The sequence below is a fragment of the Ailuropoda melanoleuca genome, chromosome 4 (genome assembly GCF_002007445.2).
Source record: "Ailuropoda melanoleuca isolate Jingjing chromosome 4, ASM200744v2, whole genome shotgun sequence".
In the NCBI taxonomy this organism is placed as follows: Eukaryota; Metazoa; Chordata; class Mammalia; order Carnivora; family Ursidae; genus Ailuropoda; species Ailuropoda melanoleuca.
The window spans coordinates 52,322,207-52,344,731 of NC_048221.1; the positions used below are offsets into that span (position 1 = coordinate 52,322,207).

Sequence of the window (22,525 nt, forward strand, 5' to 3'; positions counted from 1 at the left end):
TCATTCGATAGGTTTATACTCTCCTTCCCACAATTCTGTGAGGTAGTTCCATTATTTTCCCTATTTCACATATGTAGAAAGGGAAGTTTGGGGATTCGACTCCAAAATCCACACTTCTAATCATTAGGCTTAAGTGTTAAATTGTTCTTGGTTTTGTTTTACTTAGATTTTGTTTTTAAGATTATTGTAAAAAATCACATTTCAGGATAAAAAACTTGCGCCTTGATTCCGTAATTTGAACACAATACAGATGTCATCACTGATCATTTTTTTTGTTTTTTTAAAGATTTTATTTATTTATTTGACAGAGCGCACACAAGCAGGCAGAGGGAGAGGAAGTAGGCTCCCCACTGAGCAGAGAGCCGGATATGGGGCTGGATCCCAGGACCCTGGGACCACCACCCCATGGAGTGGAGGGCAGAAGCTCAACCGACTGAGCCACCCAGACGCCTCCACTGATCTTGATAGTAGTTCCAGGGGCCAGATGGGGACAGAAGCTACACTGGGTTGTGTTGTTCATTGGATGAGATGTGAGAAAGAAAGTGTTGACAGCTCCTTCATGAGATTTTGACTGTAAAGGATAGGGGAGTTTGAGGAAACCCAGAGGAGTGAAATGTGAAATGTCTTGTCTGAGGTCACACAGCTGGCAACCGATAAGGTTGACACTGGAACCCCTTTGTGCCTATGACTATACCAAACCTCATGAATCCTGCTTATCCTGCGGGCTCTGGGAAGTCGGATGGTATGCAGAGCGTGAAATCACTGAGCTAACAGCAGCCCGCATTATGTGCGTTGTGAAGAAAAAGGTCTTGATGGCGTCAGGTGGGCTAATCAAGCGAAGGGCTCATGAACCAGAGAGCATGCCGCCAACTGTGAAAGACCCAAGAAATTTGAGAAGCAGTAACCAAAATGGCTCCATCTTTGGGGGATGAGAGACCCATTGCCACTGTATTTCACGGAGAAGGGCACAGGGTACCCACACTGCCGGCTGCTTTACCCTGAGCACTGAGATCCCAGGACAAGAAGCTGGAGGTACCATATCAGCATCCCTGCCAGCATCCCAGTGAATATTCCTGTTCTAGTCCCCCGCGGCTCAGGACCTCAGCTTTCCAAACATTCCTCTGGACACAGCTCCTGAGCAAGAAATCACATCAGCTGGATCGTGAGTGACATGAAGAAAACCTCCAACCCAGTTTATTTCAAAAGGGCAGAGGTCGAGACAGGGAAATACTCAGAAACTGTGTCTCTTTCCCGGGTACATCTGCCCTCTGAGACACTGGATACTTTTGCTCTAGAGAGAGCTGGCTCCAGGCTAATCCGCTGAAATGATTTTTTTTAAAAGATTTTATTTATTTATTTGACAGAGATAGAGACAGCCAGTGAGAGAAGGAACACAAGCAGGGGGAGTGGGAGAGGAAGAAGCAGGCTCATAGCGGAGGAACCTGATGTGGGGCTCGATCCCATAACGCCGGGATCACGCCCTGAGCCGAAGGCAGACGCTTAACCGTTGTGCCACCCAGGCGCCCCTGAAATGATTTTTTTTATCTGGCTCTTGACACTTCCCCGGTGACTGTGGTTCTGGGCTGCTAGGGGCACTGGCCATAGCCCCGGGATGGCTGGATCCCACAACACCTGGGCCACTCTAGTTGATGTAGTAGACCTTGGGGGCATCGTAATAGGCACAGGTCATGTAGTTCATGGTCCCAATGGGCCACCAGTGGTCGGGGTGGTAAGTGGCTGAGTAGGCATGGGGCCGGGGTTGGACACAACTGAAAAGCGCCAGGCTCTGATCCACAGCCACAGTGGGCAGATACAGCTGCAGCTTGTCCAGGAGGTGACCCGGCCAGAAGAAATTGGGGTGAGTTCGCTGTGAACCTCTGGGGCTCTTCACTTCCAGCTTCCTGGAAAAGAAGAAGACAGAAGTGCATCATGGCCGACGAGCCGGGGCCGGGGCTCCTGTTCAGCAGAGCAGACCAACTGTGACCAGAGTGGAGGTGTAGCATTGGGCCAAGCACTTCAGCTCCACGCGGTAGGTTCTGTTATCCTGTCTACCTGACCCATGAGGACATGAAGGCCTCATTTCCCCAAAGCCGCACAGTGTGCAAGGGGCAGAGTGCAGGCTGCTTCTAAAAACCAAATTCTTAAGGGTGTACCATCTGTTCGCTCACGGCATTCTCATGTGGGGTTCAGGGTATAGCCTCTGGGGCCAGCATTGCTGGATTCTAATCCCTGCTCCACCACTTAATAGATGGGTGACTTTGAGTGAGATCATTCATGTTTCTGTACCTCAGTTTCCTCCTCTGTAAAATGGGTATGCTAAGAGTCATTTTACAGGGTTGCTAAGAGGATTTAAATGAGTTAAAACATGGAACACACCACAGTAGTGTCTGCCTGGCACCCTAAGCAGTTTTACTTCTTTTCAGTTCCTGGGCATTGAGCCCAAGATACTGTGCACCGTGTAACACACAGAGTCTCAGCCCGCTCCTCCAAAGTCCTCCCTCCCACCCACCCCCTTCCAGAGTTGGGTAATTGCTGCAGACCTGGTGAACTCCTCAAACTCCTTAAAGCGAATTTTCTTGACTTTCTTCAATGTTTTCCTGGTGGATAAGAGAGAAAGGTCTCTTGTCAGGAGAGGCAAAATCTAAGTTAATGGGGGCTTCAGATAGTACATGGAGGTGGGCCTGTGAGTCCAAACCAGAGCTCCAAAAGGAGAGTTTCTTCTCCCAGGGGTGGGACCCTGATTCTGTCCCTCCATGCTCCAGTGGGACACACAGTGGGCTTGGTCAGCCAGGCCTGGGCTCACAGCCTGGCTGGCTGGGTGGCTCTGGGCAGGTCACTTCCTTTTGCAGAGCCTCATGTTTCTTATTACCCAGAACAGAGACCTCCCGGGGTAGTGGAGAGATGCTCAATAATCCGAATTGTTTGGGAGCCCCTTACTCCCACTTCCCCTGCCAGGGCTGAATCCAGCTTTTGGAACACGGGTGGTGAAAACTAACTCCCCAAATCTTGGGCCTGGCAGACATCACTAATCGACCACAGACAGCACTCTTTCCCAGCAGGCCTGCACCTGGCCTCAGAATCTTTGACAACACAGTTCAAGTAGCAAGATAAAACAAATATCCTTCCCTGCCCTTGGGGCCCTCTATCCTTTATGGCTGTGGCCTACCTAAGCATGGACAAGAGTCCCTTTCTCAGGTTCCCACCCGCTCCCTAGGTCAGGGTGCAGAAATGGAAGTCAGCCACCCAGGAGCTGGTATGTTCATGTGACGCTCAGACAGTGAAGCATCTTGTCCACTTAACCTGTAGCCTGTCTGACTTCCACTTGGCTCTGCTGCATCCTATCCGTTCTGGCCATACCGCCCCAGTGGGCAGCTGGCAGTGATCCAGCATGTGGGCAGCTCCTGGTCCCCTCCCCATTGTGGTCACCTGGCCCCTCCTCATCCCACATTAGCCCCATTCCGCCTCTGGGATGCTGCTCGTTTTCCAATCTGCCATCATCAACAGATGCTGGCTCATTAGCTGCTCATGGGTCACCTCCTTCCAAAGAAGGACATTTCCTTAGAGAGGACTCGGGGGTCTGAGGCTCAGCGACAGGCCCCAGTGCAGAGTTCTTTCCTCCTTCTAAGGGCTGCAAGCGCACCTCTTGCCAGAGTAGGCAGGACAAAGAAGGGCCTGCCACCCCCGTCCTCTGTAGGGCCCCTGACAGCCGGCCCATGATTTGTGAAGGGGCCTCCCTATTTCTCAAAGAAGGCCCTCTTTTTAATCTTTCCTAGAGAGCTTGAGATCATGTAGGATGTGGTCGGGAGAGTAGCTGTATGGGGGTGAGGCAAGGAGGCTTGGGGCCCTCAGACACATGCCAGGGGTGACACCGAAAATTGGCCAATCCCTGGTGACCAGTGGGTGGACATGCTGGGCATGCTTGGACAAAGGCATTGGCACACCATGACACCTCAAGTAGGCCAGCATCCCACCCCCAGAGCTGAAGGAGCAGCAGCAGGACAGAGGGCAAATGGCAGGAGGGACGGGGGTCTGACACTCAGCTTGTCAGCCTTCTTAGCCAGAGCCTCGCTGAAGCCCTGGAGCTTGAGCAGGGTCAAATTTGGACTGAAGATCTTCAAGTCTGAGTAGTAGCCTCCCGGCTGCCGGATTGGGCGCACCTGGTCCTTCTGGAAAATGATCTTGTCCCCTGGGTACAGCAGGGCTGTAAGCAGCAAGAAAAATGTGACCTGTCAGCTCAGGACCCCTCTCTGCCCTGAGACTTTGGGGCAGAGGGGGGCTTTTTTTTTTTAATCGACATTTTTGTTTGGAAAGATGTTTTCTTATATACATTTTAAACTTTTTATGTTTAAATGATTGTAGATTCACAGCAAGTTGCAAAAGGAGTGTAGAGGGTCCCTTAGACTCTGCCCCCAGCTTCCCGCGATGGTGACGTGGCATATAACCTAGTGCAGTATCAGGAAACCTTACGCCAGTTAGAATGGCAAAGATAGACAAGGCAAGAAACAACAATTGTTGGAGGGGATGTGGAGAAAGGGGATCCCTCCTACATTGTTGGGTGGGAATGCAAGTTGGTACAGCCACTCTGGAAAACAGTGTGGAGGTCCCTTAAAAAGTTAAAAATTGAACTACCCTATGACCCAGCCATTGCACTACTGGGTGTTTACCCCAAAGATACAGACGTAGTAAAGAGAAGGGCCATATGCACCCCAATGTTCATAGCTGCATTGTCCACAATAGCCAAATCATGGAAGGAGCCGAGATGCCCTTCAACAGATGACTGGATTAAGAAGCTGTGGTCCATATATACAATGGAATATTACTCAGCTATCAGAAAGAACGAATTCTCAACATTTGCTGCAACATGGACGGCACTGGAGGAGATAATGCTAAGTGAAATAAGTCAAGCAGAGAAAGACAATTATCATATGATTTCTCTCATCTATGGAACATAAGAACTAGGATGATCGGTAGGGGAAGAAAGGGATAAAGAAAAGGGGGGTAATCAGAAGGGGGAATGAAACATGAGAGACTATGGACTATGAGAAACAAACTGAAGACTTCAGAGGGGAGGGGGTGGGGGAATGGGATAGACTGGTGATGGGTAGTAAGGAGGGCACGTATTGCATGGTGCACTGGGTGTTATACGCAACTAATGAAGCATCAAACTTTACATCGGAATCTGGGGATGTACTGTATGGTGATTAACATAATATAATAAAAACACACACACACACACACACACACACACACACAAGGAAGTGGGGCTGCTACAACACCGCCGTCTGGCCTAGAGATGGGGTCGCTTGTTTATAACCAGGTCAGCCGCGGCCCCAAGGTCTGCATGCAGTTAGGATGGAGCGTGCAGCCCCATAACCCAGTCTGCAGGGGGCGTGCTGGTCAGGAACCCACAAGGAGGAGGGGATATTTGCCCAAGACTTCACTACGTTAACTTAGACTTAGCTGATGGCAGTCTTCTCCTTGTCTAGAATTAGTCTCACGGATAACCTCAGGAGACTGCTCTGAGAAGTCAGAGCACAAAAATCCCTGGGCCAGGGCCTCTGTCTTCCTGCAGCCATTGAGGAGTGCTTGTCTCAAGACGGTAACACATGACTAACTCATATTCTAGAAGAAGCAATGGAAGGTTACACTCCAGGTTATTAACACTGACTATGGTGTGGGGGAGGGACACGGCAGGGACTGTGCAGATAAGAGGGGAGAGGGAAGGGGGATATGCAGCATCACATTTTAAAAAGGTACACAGGATTTTTTAAAACTACATTTAAAGATATAGAGAGATATATATGATTTAAAAATAATTTACATAAATAATTTTGTATAAATGGGAAAGAAAAAGAGGTCTGTGAGAGAACAATTACTAAAATATTAATGGTGTCAACTCAAGCTGGGGGGATTTTTTTATCTTCATGTTTTCAAAAAAAGCATAAGTGAGCAATCTATAAAATCAGGGGGAAAAAACATAAAGCTGTATTCACTGGGGAGAGGGGAAATGCCTCAGAGTTCTAGAACTCTGGCCCTTGAGCTTGAGGCCTGGAGTCAGAGCCCACCAAACTCTAGTCTAGAACACAGACCTGGAAGTCTCAAAGTTTGAGTTTCTTTACTCACGGCAGAGCAGGCCTCTGTCCTAGAGATAGCCTGTAGATAGTGGCCAGGATAGTGGTCAGAGATGGACCAGAGTTTTTCAGTTTAGAACAATCAGAAGCAAAAAGAAGCCCCCCCACGATGCTCCCGTGTGCCCATGAGTGTGAGAGCCTCCCAGCAAGTGAGGTTCACAGGCCCAGGAGCCAGCAGAGGAGGGAATTCGTAGCGGCTCAGTGCTCTGGTGGAGACAAAGGAGGCATATCCAGAGGCAAGGCCTGGCCCACAGGGCAGTCCCGGGTGCGTGCGTGGCAAGCCTGCCTGCAGCTCAGAAGACAGTTAGCTGCGGCTCTGCCACTAGCCACGATGAGGGAATGTCCACAATCAGGAGGATGAGGCTCCCTGAGCGAGAAGGAAGGAAGGAAGGATCATGTGCAAAACGTCCGTGTCCAGAGCTGCAGGAGCCCTTGTCTCTGCCCTCCCAGCTCAGGTGGGCAGCAGGTGGCCACCCAAGTGGGGAGGTGCAGCGTGCCCAGGAGACAATGACCACTTAGGTTGGTTTGCCTGTGTTTCTGGAGGCTTTTGGCCACACGCGATTATACAGGCCTGTTATGGGCTGAGCTGTGTCCCTCCATCCCAAGGCCAAATTCATATATTGAAGCCCGAAACCTCAGAATTTGTATTTGGAGAGAGGATCTTTCAAGATGTGATCGGGCCAACATGAGTGTGGGCTCAGATCTGACTGGTGTCCTTGTAAGAGGAGATTTGAACACTAGAGAGGCACCAGGGGCATGAGTGCACAGAGGGGAAACCATGTGACGAGGCAGCGAGAAGGTGGCCATCTTGTGAGCCCAGGAGAGAGGTCTCAGGAGAAACCAGCTCTTTCGGCACCTTGATCTTGGACTTCTAGCCTCCAGAAGTGTGAGAAGACAAATTTCTGTTGTTCAAACCACCCGGTCTGTGGTATTTTATCGTGGCAGCCTGAGCAAATTAATACAAGACCTAGGGTCCTATGCATTGTGCGTTTGCTTCCCTCTCTCTTGGGAAAAAGATGGAAATAGTCAGTTGTGACGGTTAACTTGTTCTCAGGGAAGTCACACCACTGTCTGTGTGCCCCTTTCTCTGAAAGCCATACTTCCCAGTTTGGCCATGATTCCTTCCTGGAACTTGGGAAACCTCTGCCCTCAGGCGCGGCTTGCTCTTTCGTGCTTTTAAAGCACAAGGGGGACCTGCCCGTTAAATTTATACATTCACAAATTTGGGGTGCCAGCATTGTTGTGTGGTCGTCCGTGGCTTATGGGGCACTCCCCCAGCCCCATCTCTCAGAAGCACATACTCTACCCTGAGACGGGGAGGGTTCAGATCTGCTTGGACATGTGGAAACAGTTCTCCCTCAGACAGAGGGTGAGACCAGTGTGGAAATCTCAGCACCCAGTCCTGCGGTCTGAGCAGAGAGCAGAGGGCCTCAGCAGAACCTGGCCCCATCCCCGGTGCGTTCCTACCTCGGTGTTGCAGAGGAACCCAGAAACAGACCCGACCTAGGGAAGTGCTTTCGGAAAAGCCCAACACAGCATAGCGGTCATCACTTCTAGCAGATCTCCCTCTTTGAAACTGGGACTCTTTCTTTCTGCTCAACTTCAGGGCTCCCTCACCCAGAACTCCTGTTCTAGAATGCTTAGCAGCTCAGTTGGGGCAACCCAGACCTCTAGGCCTGTGGAGCCTGGGTACCTCCAGGATTCTAGAAATCCCTTCTAACAGCAAAACAGACTGGGCTGTTTCTCCCCACCTCCCCCTCCTTCAATGTCCCCATCACAGCCACAGCAGTTTAGCTGGGTGCATGTCAGCTGGGCAAGGACAGACCTCAGGTGGATGCCACCCTCGCCTGGGTTCTGGGCCCTCTTGGCAACTTCCCAAGGGCCAGCCCCCAAAGCCCTTACCTTTCATGAGGACATCCTCCGTCAGCGGGAGGCCGTAGTACTCACAGAGCTTGTAGCACTGCAGGTAGACCAGAAAGTTGTCCCTGCGGGACATGTCGACCAGCGCCCTCATCTCCCCCTGGAGGGTGGATGGGAGGCAGTGCTCATCGAAGTGCTTATTCCCACTGCGCACCAGGCGGCACCGCTCTAAGTACTGGATGGTGGGGATCTTGAGCTGCAAAGAGAACAGAGGTTGGCACACACTTCCCTCCACCTTGTGTTTTTCTTCCCGGCCAGAAGGCACATGCGGAGCCTCATCGCGCTGTCCCCATGAGGGGAAATGGCAAAGAATGCAGGGCGGGACCAAAGTTCAGGCTCTGAAGTCAGTGACTTGGCAGAGAAATCACACAAGGTCAAGGTTACCCTGAAGCACGCTTGGATGGCTACGGTTAAGGCATGCAGTGCTGTGTGCACAGCCCCATACGTGGACCTGCCATCATTGTATCATACGGACAGTAGGGTACAGTGTAGACGCCCTAGTGAAACACCGCATCCAGGGTTTGGCTGCACCAGGGTTTAAATTAGTTGCACACATCTGTGCCGTTGAGGCGGAAGCCCGCTGTCAAGGACGGCAGAGCAAAGCGCCAAGAGGCCTGTGGAATGTGGAGCCACTTGTGGCCTTCTTAGTTAGTTATTTACAAGGAAATAAAAATCTTTTTCGCAGCATCTAACAGCAGAATCAGCAAAGTACAGCCCACAGGCCACATCTGGCCCAGCACCTGTTTTTATAAAGACACTTTTCTTGGAACACAGAGGCACTCATTCGTTTAGCAGCTGCAGTCTGCGGCTGCTCTGGGGTGGTAGTTGCCACAGAAATGCTAAAGCCACCGAAGTCTAAAACGTTTGTTGCCTGGCTCTTTACAAAGTTTGCTGATCCCTGCTCAAATATGTTGAGGTTTTTTTGTCATGCAAGTGAATCAGATCTTAGGCGATATAGCGCTTACAATGCCTGACATTTTATTATATATATATATAAAATAAATATAATATATACTTATATATTTATTATATTATGTTTAATATATAATTAATTTAACATATAACATTATAATATTATCTATCTTTATGTTATCTTTATTATACATAATAAAATCTGTATTTATATGTAGTGTAATATGAATATCGTCTGCCTTCTGAAGGCAGGGGCTGTTTTGTTCTCTGCAACCCCTGAGAGAGTGCCTGGCACATTGCCTCTGTCGATAACTATTTGTTGGGTGAATTCATTCACACCATCCATTCTTCCTTCACTGGCCATGTGTTTCTGGAGAGCCCACTTGGTGGCAGGCCCTGTGCTGGGCGCTTGGATTCCAGCTGTGATGAGGACGGCAGCCCATGGCCCTGGTCTCAGGGTGCAAAGTCACAGTTAAAGAATGGGAGGAGGGGGACTCCATAGTTTGGAAACATGATCTCATTTCATCTTCAGAGAAACCTCGTGAGGTAGGCGTTCTCATCATCAGATGAAGAAGCCTGCTCCCAGAAGGTCCCCGGCCCGAAGGTGCAGTGGACTCGAACCCGAGCCTGTCCAGGCGCCGAGCCCCATGCCCTTCCCGTTGGCCTAGGTACCTTGTGCTGCCGCTTCCTCTCGCGGTACCGCTTGCCAACGTCCTCCATCTCCTCCAGAGTCATGGGCCGCGCCTCCATCTGGGTGTCGACCACGGGCACCGTCAGCAGATCCATCTTGCGAGGCTGTGAGCCCAAATCCACCTGCTTCTTGGATGCGCTCTGTGGGGACCCTCTGTGCCTGGCGGATCTATAATCTGAAAGGAAGGAGAGACTGAGAGGAGGCCCAGCTAAGGAATCCATCGAGCAGTTAACTGATGTGACCAAGCAGGTGTGGGCCACCCCTCTGCTCACTTCCCGTGTGGCCGGTCAATGCCATCTGAGACGGACCTCGAAGGTATCCCTTCTCTCTGCCTCCACAATGGCCTCCCTCGTGCCAGGCTGCCTCCTCCCTCACCTGCACCATGGCCGCAGCCTTCCTGTTGCCATTCTCATCCTCCAGCATCCTCTTTCCACCCAACAGCAAATAGGACCTTTAAAAAACGTGGTCACCTCATTCCCCTGCTGGCTTCCCCCAGCACTCAGACTAAAACCCAGAATCCGCTTCCTGGTCTGCAAGGCTCTGCGGAATCTGGCTCAGTTCAACATCCACCTGATCCGTCTCCTCCTGCTCACCCCTCCGTCACCCCCCCAGCACCCTAACTGCTTTCCGTCCCCTGAAAACTTTCCCGATCAGGGCCTTCGCCTTTGTAGCTCCATCTGCCTAGGGTGCCCTCTGCCAGACCGGCTCCTCATCGGTCACTCGAGTGTCCGCTCCAAGGGTTGCTTTGCAGAGAGCCCTTCCCTGACACCACTCCCTCACTCTGCCCTGTTGTCTTCAAGTCATTAATCGCTGCTAGACATCATCTTGGTTAACCCTCTACATGGAAGCTCGTTGGCTGCTTCACTCCCGTGTTCCCAGTTACTGGTTTTTAGAAGCGGGCCTGGCACATACCAGGTGCTCGACAAAGATCTGGATGAATGAAAGCATCCCATTGCCCCTGCCCCCCCGGTTCAGACCTCCACTATCCTGGGCTGATACGAAATCGTGGCCCAGCCACCTTCTAGTTTTCAGACTGGAGACTGGTGGCTCAGCCTCCCTGAGCTTCAGCTTCCACCTTGTCGAGCGTGAAATGTGGCTCTGACCTCCAGGGACTTGAAGCATAATCTGAGCCACTGCTGTGGGTAAAGCGATCCAGGCCACAGTGGGCGCCCCCAAATGCTACTGCCTTCTCTCTTGGAGCTGGGCCCCCAGACTCTTGACGCTGCTGCCCCTATAGGCAAAGCAGAAGATACCCGAATCCGCTTACCCTGCCCTCTGGCGCTGTCCAGGAGAAGGGGCTCCGTGATGACACTGAGATGGCGCCATTCAAGCAAATACCTGCTCTTGGCTTCAAGTCTATTTATTGGGAAATAAGAGGCCCCAAATACCTTTGCCGCAAACAGGCATCGGGGGGCACTGTGTCATTCACTAAATGGCTCGCAGCCAACTACACGAGTAACGGTGAGCTTTGGTAACTTACAATGAAAAGGCAAAAAGAGCACGGATGGGAAAGCACGCCCAACTCGAGGCAGTCCCGAGCATGTGCTGGACATGAAGGGTGCCAGAGATTACGACTGGGGGTGGTGACGCGTGCAGGAGGTGACTGTAGGGTGCTCAGCTTCCCTGGGACTCTGAGAGGGGCGGAGCCCCTGCCTGGGACTGATGGGGTCTCTGCCCAGGCTTGTTGAGACCAGAGGTTGGAAATCTGTGTTGCACCGTGGGGGAAGCTCCGGAGGACTGTGGAACAGCCTCTCTGTGGGAGCTGCCCTCTGCCTCCGAAAGAGCCAACTAGTGAGGACACTCAGCCCCCAGCTCAGTGGGACCTGGATTCCAGAGGCCCTGGCCCAGATCTTCACGCAGGTAAGGAAGCTCCTGCATTACCCACCCTCCCTCCCGGGGTTTTAACATGACCTCAGAGAGGGTGAGGAATACCCCACGCCAACATGTCTGAAATGAAACTCCTCCCGGCCTGCTGGGTGGGGGCAAAGCAAGATTTATTTTATTTAGAAAAAGAAAGAGGTCATATTTGGGAATATGTTATATTGTTATAATTGTTATTATATGTTCAGTTACGTTTGGAGAGGGCCCTGGAATGGTGGGGGGAGGTTTAAAGGAGGGCTTTAATTTTATCTGTAGTTGTTCAATTTTAATTTTTTTTTTTACAACAACAATGGCACTAAGCTATAAAGAACAATGATATACCCTTGTGTTGTAGAGTAAATTCATAGACACTGCCATGGTTCGTCCATTTCTAATTTGCCTCTGTGCTATACCTGGACAGATGTGGTTCCACAAGCACATGGCCTGGAAAATGGAACTTGAGCTGTGCACAGCTCATACAACTGTTCACAGCAACCCTACTAATATCTCTGATAGAATATCAAAGTAGACTTTCCAGTAAACTCTAAACATGTGCTAATTCTGGTTTCTGAATTTTAGTGGGTTTTTTGTTTGTTTTTTTAATTTCAGTTAACTTTTTATCAATAAATATAGATTAATAGTAAGAAGGCCTTGGGCCCACATACAAATGGAAGGGCTTCCTGTTTGGGTCAGATCTCAGTCTGTCAGGTAAGCTTTGGTGGGCTGAAACCACCTTTCGAAAATCCTCCCTTAAGGACAAGGGCTGGGCCTCATTCATCTTCGAATGGATATGGTAGCTGGGCACTCGAGAGAATATCCCCTCTTTAGTTGACTAGTGGGCCTGGGGATTCCAGAAGCTTGGCCCAACTATGGTAAGCCAGAGTTGGAGAACACACTCAGAAAGTAAGCCAAGGCTGCCTCGCTCATGCTTGCTCCCAGGGTGGGGAAGTAGAGGCATGGGGGTGGGGCGGGTACATACACTCCCTTGCAGTTGGCAGGGTGCTCCTCTGCTGAGCCAAGGACCACTGCTTGTAGGTGTTGGCCAGGATGTCCGTGGTGATGCTGTTGCACTTTCCCAGAGAGCTGAGATAGATCACAACCTCCTCCACCTCCTGGTTTTTCAGAGGGACTCCAACCTGAGGAGAGAAGAGAAGCCACCAAGGTGGGCGGGCTCCCATCCAAACATTCCACCAGTATGGCCAAAGCCATAGCAGCCCCACCCCACCTCTCCTATCCAGTTTCTAGTTTCATCCACCACCACTCCCAGCTCAGGCCCGAGGCCTCTGCTGTAGGAACTCAGAGCCCTTTCCCAGATCCTGAACACACTCTGTGCTTTCTCACCCTCTGCCTTTACTCAGGCATTTCCACCTATCTGAAGAACTCCTCTCCCTCCTTCAAAACCCAGTCCAGGTCAGCCAGCATCTTTGCAGAGTCTGCTACTTCTTCCTTCCGGACCGCCACCCCACTCCGTACCAATACGTCAATGCCCGTTTTCCCAGGCTGGATTGGAGAAAGGATTTCGTGTCTACCATCCTTGTCCATGAGAACACATAAGCCTCTCTTAACTGGAGTAAAATAGAATCAGAAATACACTGCACGCTACGACTTTGAAGGACAGTGAGCAACTTTGTAAGCGTATAATGCTTGCCATCAATACCGAATATTCAAGAAGAAAAGTTCTACAGGAAATATAATTTTGTTCCTCAGCTCCTTTAAACTGCAGTCATTGTTCACTGAGCTTTCCCAAAAGAGGGTCAGAACTCTCCTGGGACGAAAGGATGTAATATTTTATCTTTTTTGGTTATGATGATTAAAAACCCTTTATCTTTTTTTTTCATGTTTTGAAAGTTTGTTTAGATGAGTACATGTCACGAAACAGTGTGAACACTGGTGATGACTTAAAACCATAAAGAAGTAGCAGTCAGCTTCCGAAAGTGTTTTGTAAATGTAGCTTGTATTCAGAGTATGTAAAAGCTGAATTCATGCAGACCAGAGTCAGCCCACTTTTTCTATAAAGGCCAGATGGTAAATATTTTAGGCTCCATGAACCATATGGCCTCTGATAACTGCCATCGTAGCATGGAAACGGCCATGACAATACATACAAATGAGTGTAGCTGAGTTCCAATAAAGCTTTATTTACAAAACCAGAGGCTGGCTGCATTTGACTTCTGGGTGATAGTAGACCCCTACTAGACCAATGGAACTTTCTGCAATGATGGAATGTTCTATATCTGTGTGGTCCAATAGAGGAACTGCTCACCACGTGGAGCTACTGAGCATTCAAAATGTGGCTGGTGTGAGTGAGGAACTGGATTTTAAATATTTATTTATTTATTTATTTATTTATAATTAATTTAAAATCTTGGCTAGCCCTTGAAAGTGTGGCCTGAGGGACAGTACTATAGACATCACTGGGAGCTTGTTAGAACGCAGGATCCTGGGCCTTGCACAGAGGTACTGAGTCAGAAGCTGCATTTTAACAAGACCTCTGTGTAGTCATATGCCAGTGACAGCTGGAGAAGTTCTAGAAGGTTCTAGAGGCAGGACTGAAGGCCCAGCAATCTCTGTGCACAGTTTTGGGGTCCGATGGGCAAGTCAATGATTCCTAATGCAGCTGACTGGTTATGGGGTTGGTTCTGCAGACTTCCCACTCAGGTTGGGGCTTTCAAGGTCAGACCCGTGCAGGGGTGGTTTTGGGGTCTGATGTGGCCACAAATTACACCACATTTTCCAAGCTGGCTTTACAAGTAATAGGGCTGATGGCTTGAGCCCCCTGCGTCTACTTTTCAGCTGGTCCAGGACCTCGGTGGAGGCAGCAGTGGGGGCAGGGTGCATGGATATCTTCCCCACTCAGGCCAGCCCGGAGGGAGTACGGGAGGCACTCACCGTCTTCAGAGCCACAATGAACTCCTCCCGAGAGATCCTCTGGTTCTCACCCCAGTCCACCTTGCTAAATATCTCCAGGATCTTGATCTTGCGTCTGCGAAGGTAGGAGTACAAGGCGGCCAAGGCGGCGGGCTTGGGCAGTCGGAGCTGGGGCACAGGGCGGTGGGAAGGCCGGGGGCTCTTCTGCAAGAGGAAGAATTCAGGGAGACAGGCCACTGGAATGTGAGTCCCGCAGTTAGAACAGGGGGAGCGAGGGGCCAAGCAGCTTTAAACAGACAGCAAGATGGAGGCCAAGGAGCAGTGGATTCAGGGCAACTGCGGGTCACCAGAGATACTTTGCACCTCGCAGCCTCCATTTTCCCATCAGAAACAAGAGGGCTGGACGTTATGAGAACCGACATTTCATTCTTACCCCCATGTCTCCTGTCAAACCAGTCAGGATTATAATCCCACTGGGCTCTCAGTGCCCCCAGACACATGCCCCTGCCAGCAACCAGACGGGGCTCTCTAATCCTCCTACCTCCCAGCCTTTGCTCCTGCTGGGCCTCCTGCCCAGAATGCCTCCCCTTCTTTTGCTGCCTGTCCAAATCCCACTCCTCCTTTAATCCCAGGTTATTGGATATATTTCAGAATAATACCCCCTTACCTTGGTGCAGCACCTGACGGCTTACAAAGGACCTTTCCATTTCCTAGTTTAGAGCTCCTCTGTGTTTGGGACCCACCTCTATTAAAGGCCTGTAGCAAACTGTAGTTAGCGATCTGATGTGTCTTCCTCCCTCATTAACATTGGAACATCTCGAAAGCAAGACCATGTCTTATTTAAGCTACATACCCTTATCTCCCGTCCCCCTACTGAAAAAGCTCCCCAGCCCTAGGCAGGTAGGCAGTCATTGTTTGCTGAATGAATAAGTGATGTTGCAAATTAGGTATTAGGTATGACTTTTTCTTTTTACAACTGAGAAAACAGGTTCAGAGAAGTGAAGTGACTTGTCCAGGGTCACACAACGCTTGAACAGTAGAGCTGGGTTTCTAACCCAAGTCTAGCCCTTCTTTATAGACACTGTGTTGCTGTCAGGAAGCATGTGTTAGGCCTGTGAAATTTGGGTTTGGACTCTGATTACACCAAGGCCTGACCCTGATGTCAGTGAGATTGTAATCAAAATGGCAGGCATAATATTGAGCGCTCACTCTATGGCCGGCACTGTCCAAGGTACCTTATATAACTTCATCCATTTAGATGTCACAGCAGCCCTAGGAAGTAGGTACAATGGTTATCCCCAGTTAATAGATTGGGAAACTGAGGCCCAGATCATAGTGCTAGGAAGTAGCAGAGCTAGGTTTAAACCCAAGTTATCTGACCTCTTACCCCAACTTCCCCCGACCAGGGAGAAATTTCAAGTGTTTGCATTACAAGGAAATGTCACAGAAAGCAAGCACTGGGGGATGAGGGCTTTGATATTGACTTCCACTGACTACACTGGACAATTGATTGGCTTCATTGAGCTTCTATTTCTGTATTTAGAAAAGGGAGTTCCTCATTTTTCTTCCAACCTCACAACTGTGATCCTCACAGTGGCACTAGAGCACCTGCCTGGCACATCTTGGCCCTCGACAAACATGCGTCCATGAACGAATGAACAATGAGCTTTTTAAAATGCCCCATAGATGGACTGCCAGGAATCATCCCTCCTCGGGTGATTTTAAGATACGGTCACAAGTTCCTCCATTATTCCCCTCTGGGGTAGAGCCTGACTCCCCTCCCCTCGAGCGTGGACCGCACTTGATGACTTGCGTCTGTCAAATAGAATACGGGGAAAGTGATCATGTGATTCTCCTGAAACCACGATCTCCTGAGATGAGGTCATTAGAGGCATTGCAGGCCTCCTCCTTGCTCTGTCTCTTGGACCGTTCCCTCTGGGAGACACTGGCTGCCGGGTGGTGAGGACGTTCGAGCAGCCCTGTGGAGAGGTCCCTGTGGCCAGGAGCTGAGGTCCCCCTGCCAACAGCCACGTGAGCGAGCTCGTGTGGGGGTGGATCTTCCTGCCTCCGTCAAGCCTCCAGATGTCTGTGGCACGTGCCTGTCACTTGCGATGAAAGCCAGAGCCACCCGCGAAGCTCCCCCCAGATTCCTGACTCTCAGAAACAGTGGGGTAACAAACATTTGTGGCTTTAAATGTTTGGGGACATTGGTTATGCAGCAATAAAGAACCAGTACACACCCCTTTGGGGACTTCTCTGCTCCTCTTTGAAATGGGGCCAACGACCCCTATCCTGAGGGAAGGAAATGACAGTACGCCCCTAGCACCTCAGGTGTCTTCGTCAGCAAATGGGGCAGCTCACCTTGGTGGCTTTGGTGGGAGTCTGACAGGCCAGCAACTGGGCCTCATGCTCCTTCTGGATTGTGTACAAGACCTTGGCCTCTGAAGGGGTGAGGCAGGGCTTGTTCTGTGACCACTTCTCTGTGGCGCCAAATGACTCCAGGTTCTGCCGAAGCTTCAGCCTCTGGCTGAGCCAGGTCCTCGTGTTCTCCGGCTGCCCTGCGACGTCCCCGGCTCCCAGGGTGTTGAAGCTGGAGACTGGCTGTGGGAGAGTCTGGGGTTGGGTCTCAAGACTGATGGGTGTCGGATCCTCGTTTTGTGGCAAGGTGATGATCCGCCGGCGGCTCTGAGGCAGCTGGAAATCCTTCTGCTTGAACTGCTTGAAGCAATGGGCAATGACCCGCTCAGGATGGAAGACGGGCTCCTTGCCGGCGTTCTCATCATCACCCGAGGTCTTAGACTGGCAGAGCCCTTGGGGGAAGAGTGTTAAGAGGTGAGTTTCTTTCGGAAAGAGGACTGACAGAATCAGGAAGGAAAAATGCTACAGTAGGAGCCTGAGTGATGGGCATCTGGGTTCCAGGCCTGGCTTTCTCATTGCTTCGCTCTAACAATGATCGCGCACTCCTGATGGCAGGCACAAGGCTAAGAGCTTCGTATGCTCTTCCTTACTTAACCTCACTCCTCCCCACCCCACCCCCACCCCAGGACTCCTTATCTGCAATTGGAATGATCTTTTTTTAAAAAAGATTTATTTATTTATTTATTTGAGAGGGTGAGAGAGAGAACAAGCAGGGGGAGGGGCAGAAGGAGAGGGAGAGAGAGAACCTTAAGCAGGCTCCACACCCAGTGAGGAGCCCCACATAGGGCTCAATCTCACAACCCTGAGGTCATGAACTGAGCCGAAACCAAGAGTTGGACACAACCAACTGAGCCACCTACACGCCCCCAGAATGATCTTTTAAGAATGCCATTCTGGGGGCACCTTGGTGGCTCCATCAGTTAAGCATCTGACTTCGGCTCAGGTCATGATCTTGGGGTCTGAGTCAGGCTCTGCGCTCAGTGGGAAGTCTGGTTCCCCCACACCCTCTGCCCCTCACCCTGCTTGTGCATGCACTCTCTCTAATATAAATAAATAAAATCTTTTTTTAAAAAAAGATTTTATTTATTTATTCGACAGAGAGAGAGACAGCCAGCGAGAGAGGGAACACAAGCAGGGGGAGTGGGAGAGGAAGAAGCAGGCTCATAGCAGAGGAGTGACGTGGGGCTCGATCCCATAATGCCGGGATCACGCCCTGAGCCGAAGGCAGATGCTTAACCGCTGTGCCACCCAGGCGCCCCATAAATAAATAAAATCTTAAAACAATAAAAATAAAAATTCCATTCTGATTTGGTCTGATCATCCGAGCAGAGGCTTTGGAGCCAGAACGCTCTAGCTCTGTTGCTTCATGGCTGCATGACCTTGGGCGAGTTACTTAGTGTCTCTGTCTCAATTCTTCGTGTGTAAAATGGAGAGAAAGAGGGTACCTACTTCACTGAGTGGTGCGGAGGGTTAGAATCAGGCCATTTGGGAGGTGCCTTGTTTGTAGTAAGTGCACAGTGATTTTTTTTATGTACTCACCCTTCACCTATTTTGAAACCCCTCCATGACTTTTGAAGTCAAGTCTCATGACCCTTCTCTGTCATCCTTTCCCACCTTATCACTTGCCTGTCTTTCCTTACTATATCCCAGATGACTTGACCTTCTCTCAGTGATCCCTGAAGGCTCCAAGCTCCATCCTGCCTAAGGGTTTTGCCTGTGTTGTTCCATTTTCCAGAAATGTTCCCTCCCCCATCCATCCCTTCCTCAGTCCTCATCCTCAGACCACATGTTACCTCTCCAGCTCCCAAGCTCCATTATAACCTCATGTTATCTCTGCATAATATAACCTATACTTTTCCTTTGGACCACTTATCACAGGTATGTAAATCAGGTGGCCCTCATGATGAATGAAGCTTGTTTTTTTTTTTTTTGATATAGTCCTTAAAATTTTCCAATTTGAGTTACTTTAGGCTGGGACATGCCCTCTCCAGTTTGCCATAGTCCCCACCATTCTCTATTGTCTCACATGCACATCAGTTCATTTATTAAGTGTGTGCTTCAAGCAGACATTTGTGTTTGAAATCCCTGGTGTAATTACTTGGTTGATGTTTATTTTATCAATACAGACTATGGACTGGGACCTCGTCTCTCTTGTTCCCTGCTGGAGCCCCAGAACTTCCATGTATCAACATATAGAGGGAGCTCAGTAATTTTTGGTGTATCAGTGGATGTCAAATGGACACACCTAATAGGTTAGCTCTATGATTATACCATTTTACAGATGGGGGCACTAAGGCCCAGAGAGGCCCAAGGTCACACAGTTGATTAGTAGCAGAGCTGGGATAGATCAAATGAATAACAGATATGTTCTAAAATTCAGAAGGGATATAACATTATTATTAAAAATATTGTCACCATATTTTCCTTCTAAAACCCAAACTCCTCTGCTTTAAAACCCTTTCATTGCCTCCAAAATAAAATTCAGTCTCCTTACCCTGCCTCACTGGACCTACTCACCTCTGCCAGCCTCTCTAATGGGCTCCTTCTCTTGTTCCCCAAAACTGTATTTGTACCCCAAAACTGAGCTGGCTACGGTTCCTTGGTCCCCTTGCCCTGCCACATGCTCTTTCCTCTCTCTGGAATGCTCTTCGAGACTTGGATTAGGCATCACCATCCCATAAAGCCTTCCCACCCACCACCACCCTCATGCCCTCTCTGGGTTCCCACAGCACCCGTACTCATCCCCATCATAGCATTTACCATATTTTTCTGGATGAAGATGTTTTCTGAGTCTTTCTCTCCCAACAGCCTGTGAGTTTTCCAATGGTAAGGACTGTGTCCTAGTTCCCATGTATCCCTGGTGCCCAGCCTGGCACAAAGTGAACATTCAGGACATTTGTTAAGTCTCCTTATAATGCCCATGTGTTTCTTTCATGGTCAGAAAACAATAAGTACACATCAATGTGGACAGAAGTGAGCACTTCTTAACAACCCATGTATCATTTCTTTGAGGACACGATACTGGGTGCAGCTGAGAATGTAGCCATTCAACAAACCAGTATTTGCTGAGAATCATCCAGTACTTGGCACAGCCAGGTGCAGATCCAAATGAGGCTGGATGCCCGACCACAGAGTGCTGGCATGGAACAAGGTAGGGGTAACCAGAGGGGTAATAAGATGCTCTCAGTTAGGGGAGAAATGCTGATGGAGGGACCCTGGAGGTCATCATGAAGGAGGAGGCATTGCCATGTGCCTTCAAGAAGGAGTCAGATTTCAAGAGGTGGAGGGGCCAGCGTGGGGAAAGGACAGGGGTGGGGTTTGGGGTTTTAGGGTTACTAAATAGTTCCACCAGTTGGAAGCACATTGTGTGTGGACGAGGAGGTTAATGGGAAATAAAGTTGGAATCATCTTGAATGCCAGATTAAGGGGTTTGAACTTTACCACGTCGACCATGGAAATACACTCAAAATATGCTCCTCCCTGGCCTTGCCACTGCTACTTGTGCCCTCCCTAGGGGCACATCCGTGATCTTCCCTTAGCCAGAAGAGTCACACCCTCCAAAACCTTTCGATGGCTTCACTGAAATGGCTTCTCAGTGCCCCTAGAATAAACCACCCCCTCCCGCAGTGGCCTGCACCACTGCCCTGGCCTGGGCCCTGCTCCCACTTCTTCCTGATCTCCCCCCACGTCTCCCTGCCTTGCTCACTTCGCTCCAGCTGCGCAGGCCTGCTTTCTCTTTGACCAGCTCTCCTAGCTCTGTCCCAACTTGGTTTTGGCATTTGCTGTGCCCTCTGAAGGGCATGGGATTCCCCAAGATTTCCCCTGGCTGAGTCCTTTTTGCCACATAGTTCTCAGCCCAAGTGCACCCCCCAAAGTCACCCTGCCCACCCTATCAAAGGTCACATGCCCACCACACGATGGAACTTCCATTCCAGTGATCTTTGGGGTCCTCTGTCCATTGATAGGAATGTGAGGTGGGCTTTTATAATAAAAGAGGTCACCATGTAGTTGTGGGTAGAGACTGTGTGAAAATGTCCCCAAGGGATGGTGAGGAAAGCTTTCAGAGGCTAACTAGTCCCGCTGCCTTCCCAGGCCAGGGAACTCCTTCTGCAATGGCCCTGGCAGATTCGATCTCTGCTCATATACGCCTCTGGCAACAGGGAGTTCTCTACTTCCTCTTGTGGGTTCCTAATCCTGATTGCTAGAAAAGGCTTCCTTACATTGCCTCAGATTTTGTTTCCTTGGAATTTCTACCTCTTGGTCTTAGTCCTCCCCATTGATGTCCCAGAAAACACATTTGTTCCCTCCTTATTGGGACAGCTCTTCAGGTATCTGGAGACAATTCAACTCTTTTGAAATTGTTTGTCTTGGCTTTGATTCAAATCTTCCCCAAAGTTCCATTCTACCTCTCAAGCCACTTGTTGTTTGGCTCCTGAGCTTTCTTCTTTTTTCAAACAATCTTCTCTACTCTCATGTTTCTGTGACTTCTGTATGCTGAGGACACCCACACCAATATTTATGACTTGAAATTAGCTTCAACTTTCTACATACAGTCGCTCCTAAAGCGTCTCCACTTGGATGGCCTACCAGTATCTCAGACTCAACCGACGAAGACTGCACTGGTCTCCATGACCTGTCCCCACCAAATCTGTTCCTCCTGTTAGGTTTCCGACCTCTGTGAAAGGCACCTCCCTCTCTAGGTCACCCCAGCTACCAACCCGAGCATCATCTTGGATTGTTCTTTCCATGTTCCCTGTTCAGTCGGCCCCCAAGTCCCTCTAGTCCCCTCTAGCCTGGCCACTCTCCGTCAGCTCTCAGTATTGTTGGTCTGGATGTTTTGGACAGCCCCAGATCTCATCGATCTGTGCTTCCAGCATTCTGAGTCTGCCAATTCACTCTCCATTTGCTGATGCTCCCAGTCCAATGCTGTTAGTCCTGGTGGCTTCTCCATCTCCTGGCTCACAAGGTCTTTCATGATCTTGTCCCTTCTGACCTCTCTCACTGTTCATCCCCAGTAACACTCAAACTACCAGCAGTTCCCTGAAGACAGCGTATGTCTGAGCCTCTCTGCTTGTGGTTCTGTTGGCCTGGAATGCCTTTCCTGCCCTTTTTGGCATGGAAAACTCCTTGTATCCTTAATTTAAATCCCAGTTTAAAGATATCTTTCAGAACCTTGGAACTGTTCCTCCCCGTCCTCTACACTTAGGAGACCTCTTACTCCTGAGTGTTATTCCCAGGCCTGGCATCCACCCTTTCTTCTGTAATTATCTGTTTATCTGCCTGTCCTTCACCTCTGAAGTTGCAGGGCTTTGCCGCAGCAGGCTATCATGGAAGGTTTGAGAACTGATAGTTTTCTCCATGCTTCTTCTCCAGTACCCAACACATTAATATCCAGAGAAGAAATGGGGCAGAGGACGAGCCAGAGAGCTGTGGATGTCTTTCCCAGGCTCAAGGATTGGGCCTCTGATTTCAGACCAAGGCAACTTGGCCCACTTCTCCAGCCGGGGCTGGGAAGTCTGAGAAACGTGCATGACCTGCCCCGGCTCCCTGGCAACCCCTCACCCAGAGCGGGGACGGCACAATGAGATATTCGCCCCGTCCTTGCCCTCACCCCGCTTGCACGCATCTGTACGTCGCTGCTTCCCAGGAGCTTACCGACCAGCGACAGGAACAGAGCCTCAGACGTTTCATTGGAATCATCGTCCATGGTGGCAGCGTCGGGAGC

The 22,525-nt window shown here is 50.0% G+C and overlaps 1 protein-coding gene and 1 long non-coding RNA gene across 2 annotated transcripts; one reads left to right on the forward strand and one right to left on the reverse strand.

The window, feature by feature from the left end:
• Positions 1-1,421: 1,421 nt before the first annotated feature.
• EFCAB12 (EF-hand calcium binding domain 12) lies at positions 1,422-22,507 on the reverse strand. The gene is made up of 9 exons (XM_002921253.4): positions 22,456-22,507; positions 16,744-17,192; positions 14,404-14,586; positions 12,494-12,650; positions 9,636-9,829; positions 8,034-8,247; positions 4,042-4,201; positions 2,541-2,597; positions 1,422-1,901 (listed from the first exon to the last, which is right to left on the reverse strand). The coding sequence occupies exons 1-9, from the start codon at positions 22,505-22,507 to the stop codon at positions 1,643-1,645; spliced, it is 1,725 nt and encodes a 574-aa protein (XP_002921299.1). The 3' UTR covers positions 1,422-1,642.
• On the forward strand, positions 11,385-16,758 carry LOC117801931. Its single transcript, XR_004624772.1, has 3 exons — positions 11,385-11,514; positions 14,308-14,505; positions 15,926-16,758. It is a non-coding gene; the product is annotated as an uncharacterized LOC117801931 (long non-coding RNA).
• Positions 22,508-22,525: the final 18 nt, after the last annotated feature.

Bases quoted from the DNA above. Each gene is read 5' to 3' on its own strand.
- EFCAB12 (XM_002921253.4), bottom strand. From the start codon at position 22,507: ATGGACGATGATTCCAATGAAACGTCTGAGGCTCTGTTCCTGTCGCTG. The intron at 8,248-9,635 runs GTACCTAGGCCA...TTCTCTTTGCAG, and splicing joins AGAGGAAGCGGCAGCACAAG to CTCAAGATCCCCACCATCCA. The intron at 1,902-2,540 runs GTCTGCAGCAAT...CTTCTTTTCCAG, and splicing joins GAGTTTGAGGAGTTCACCAG to GAAGCTGGAAGTGAAGAGCC.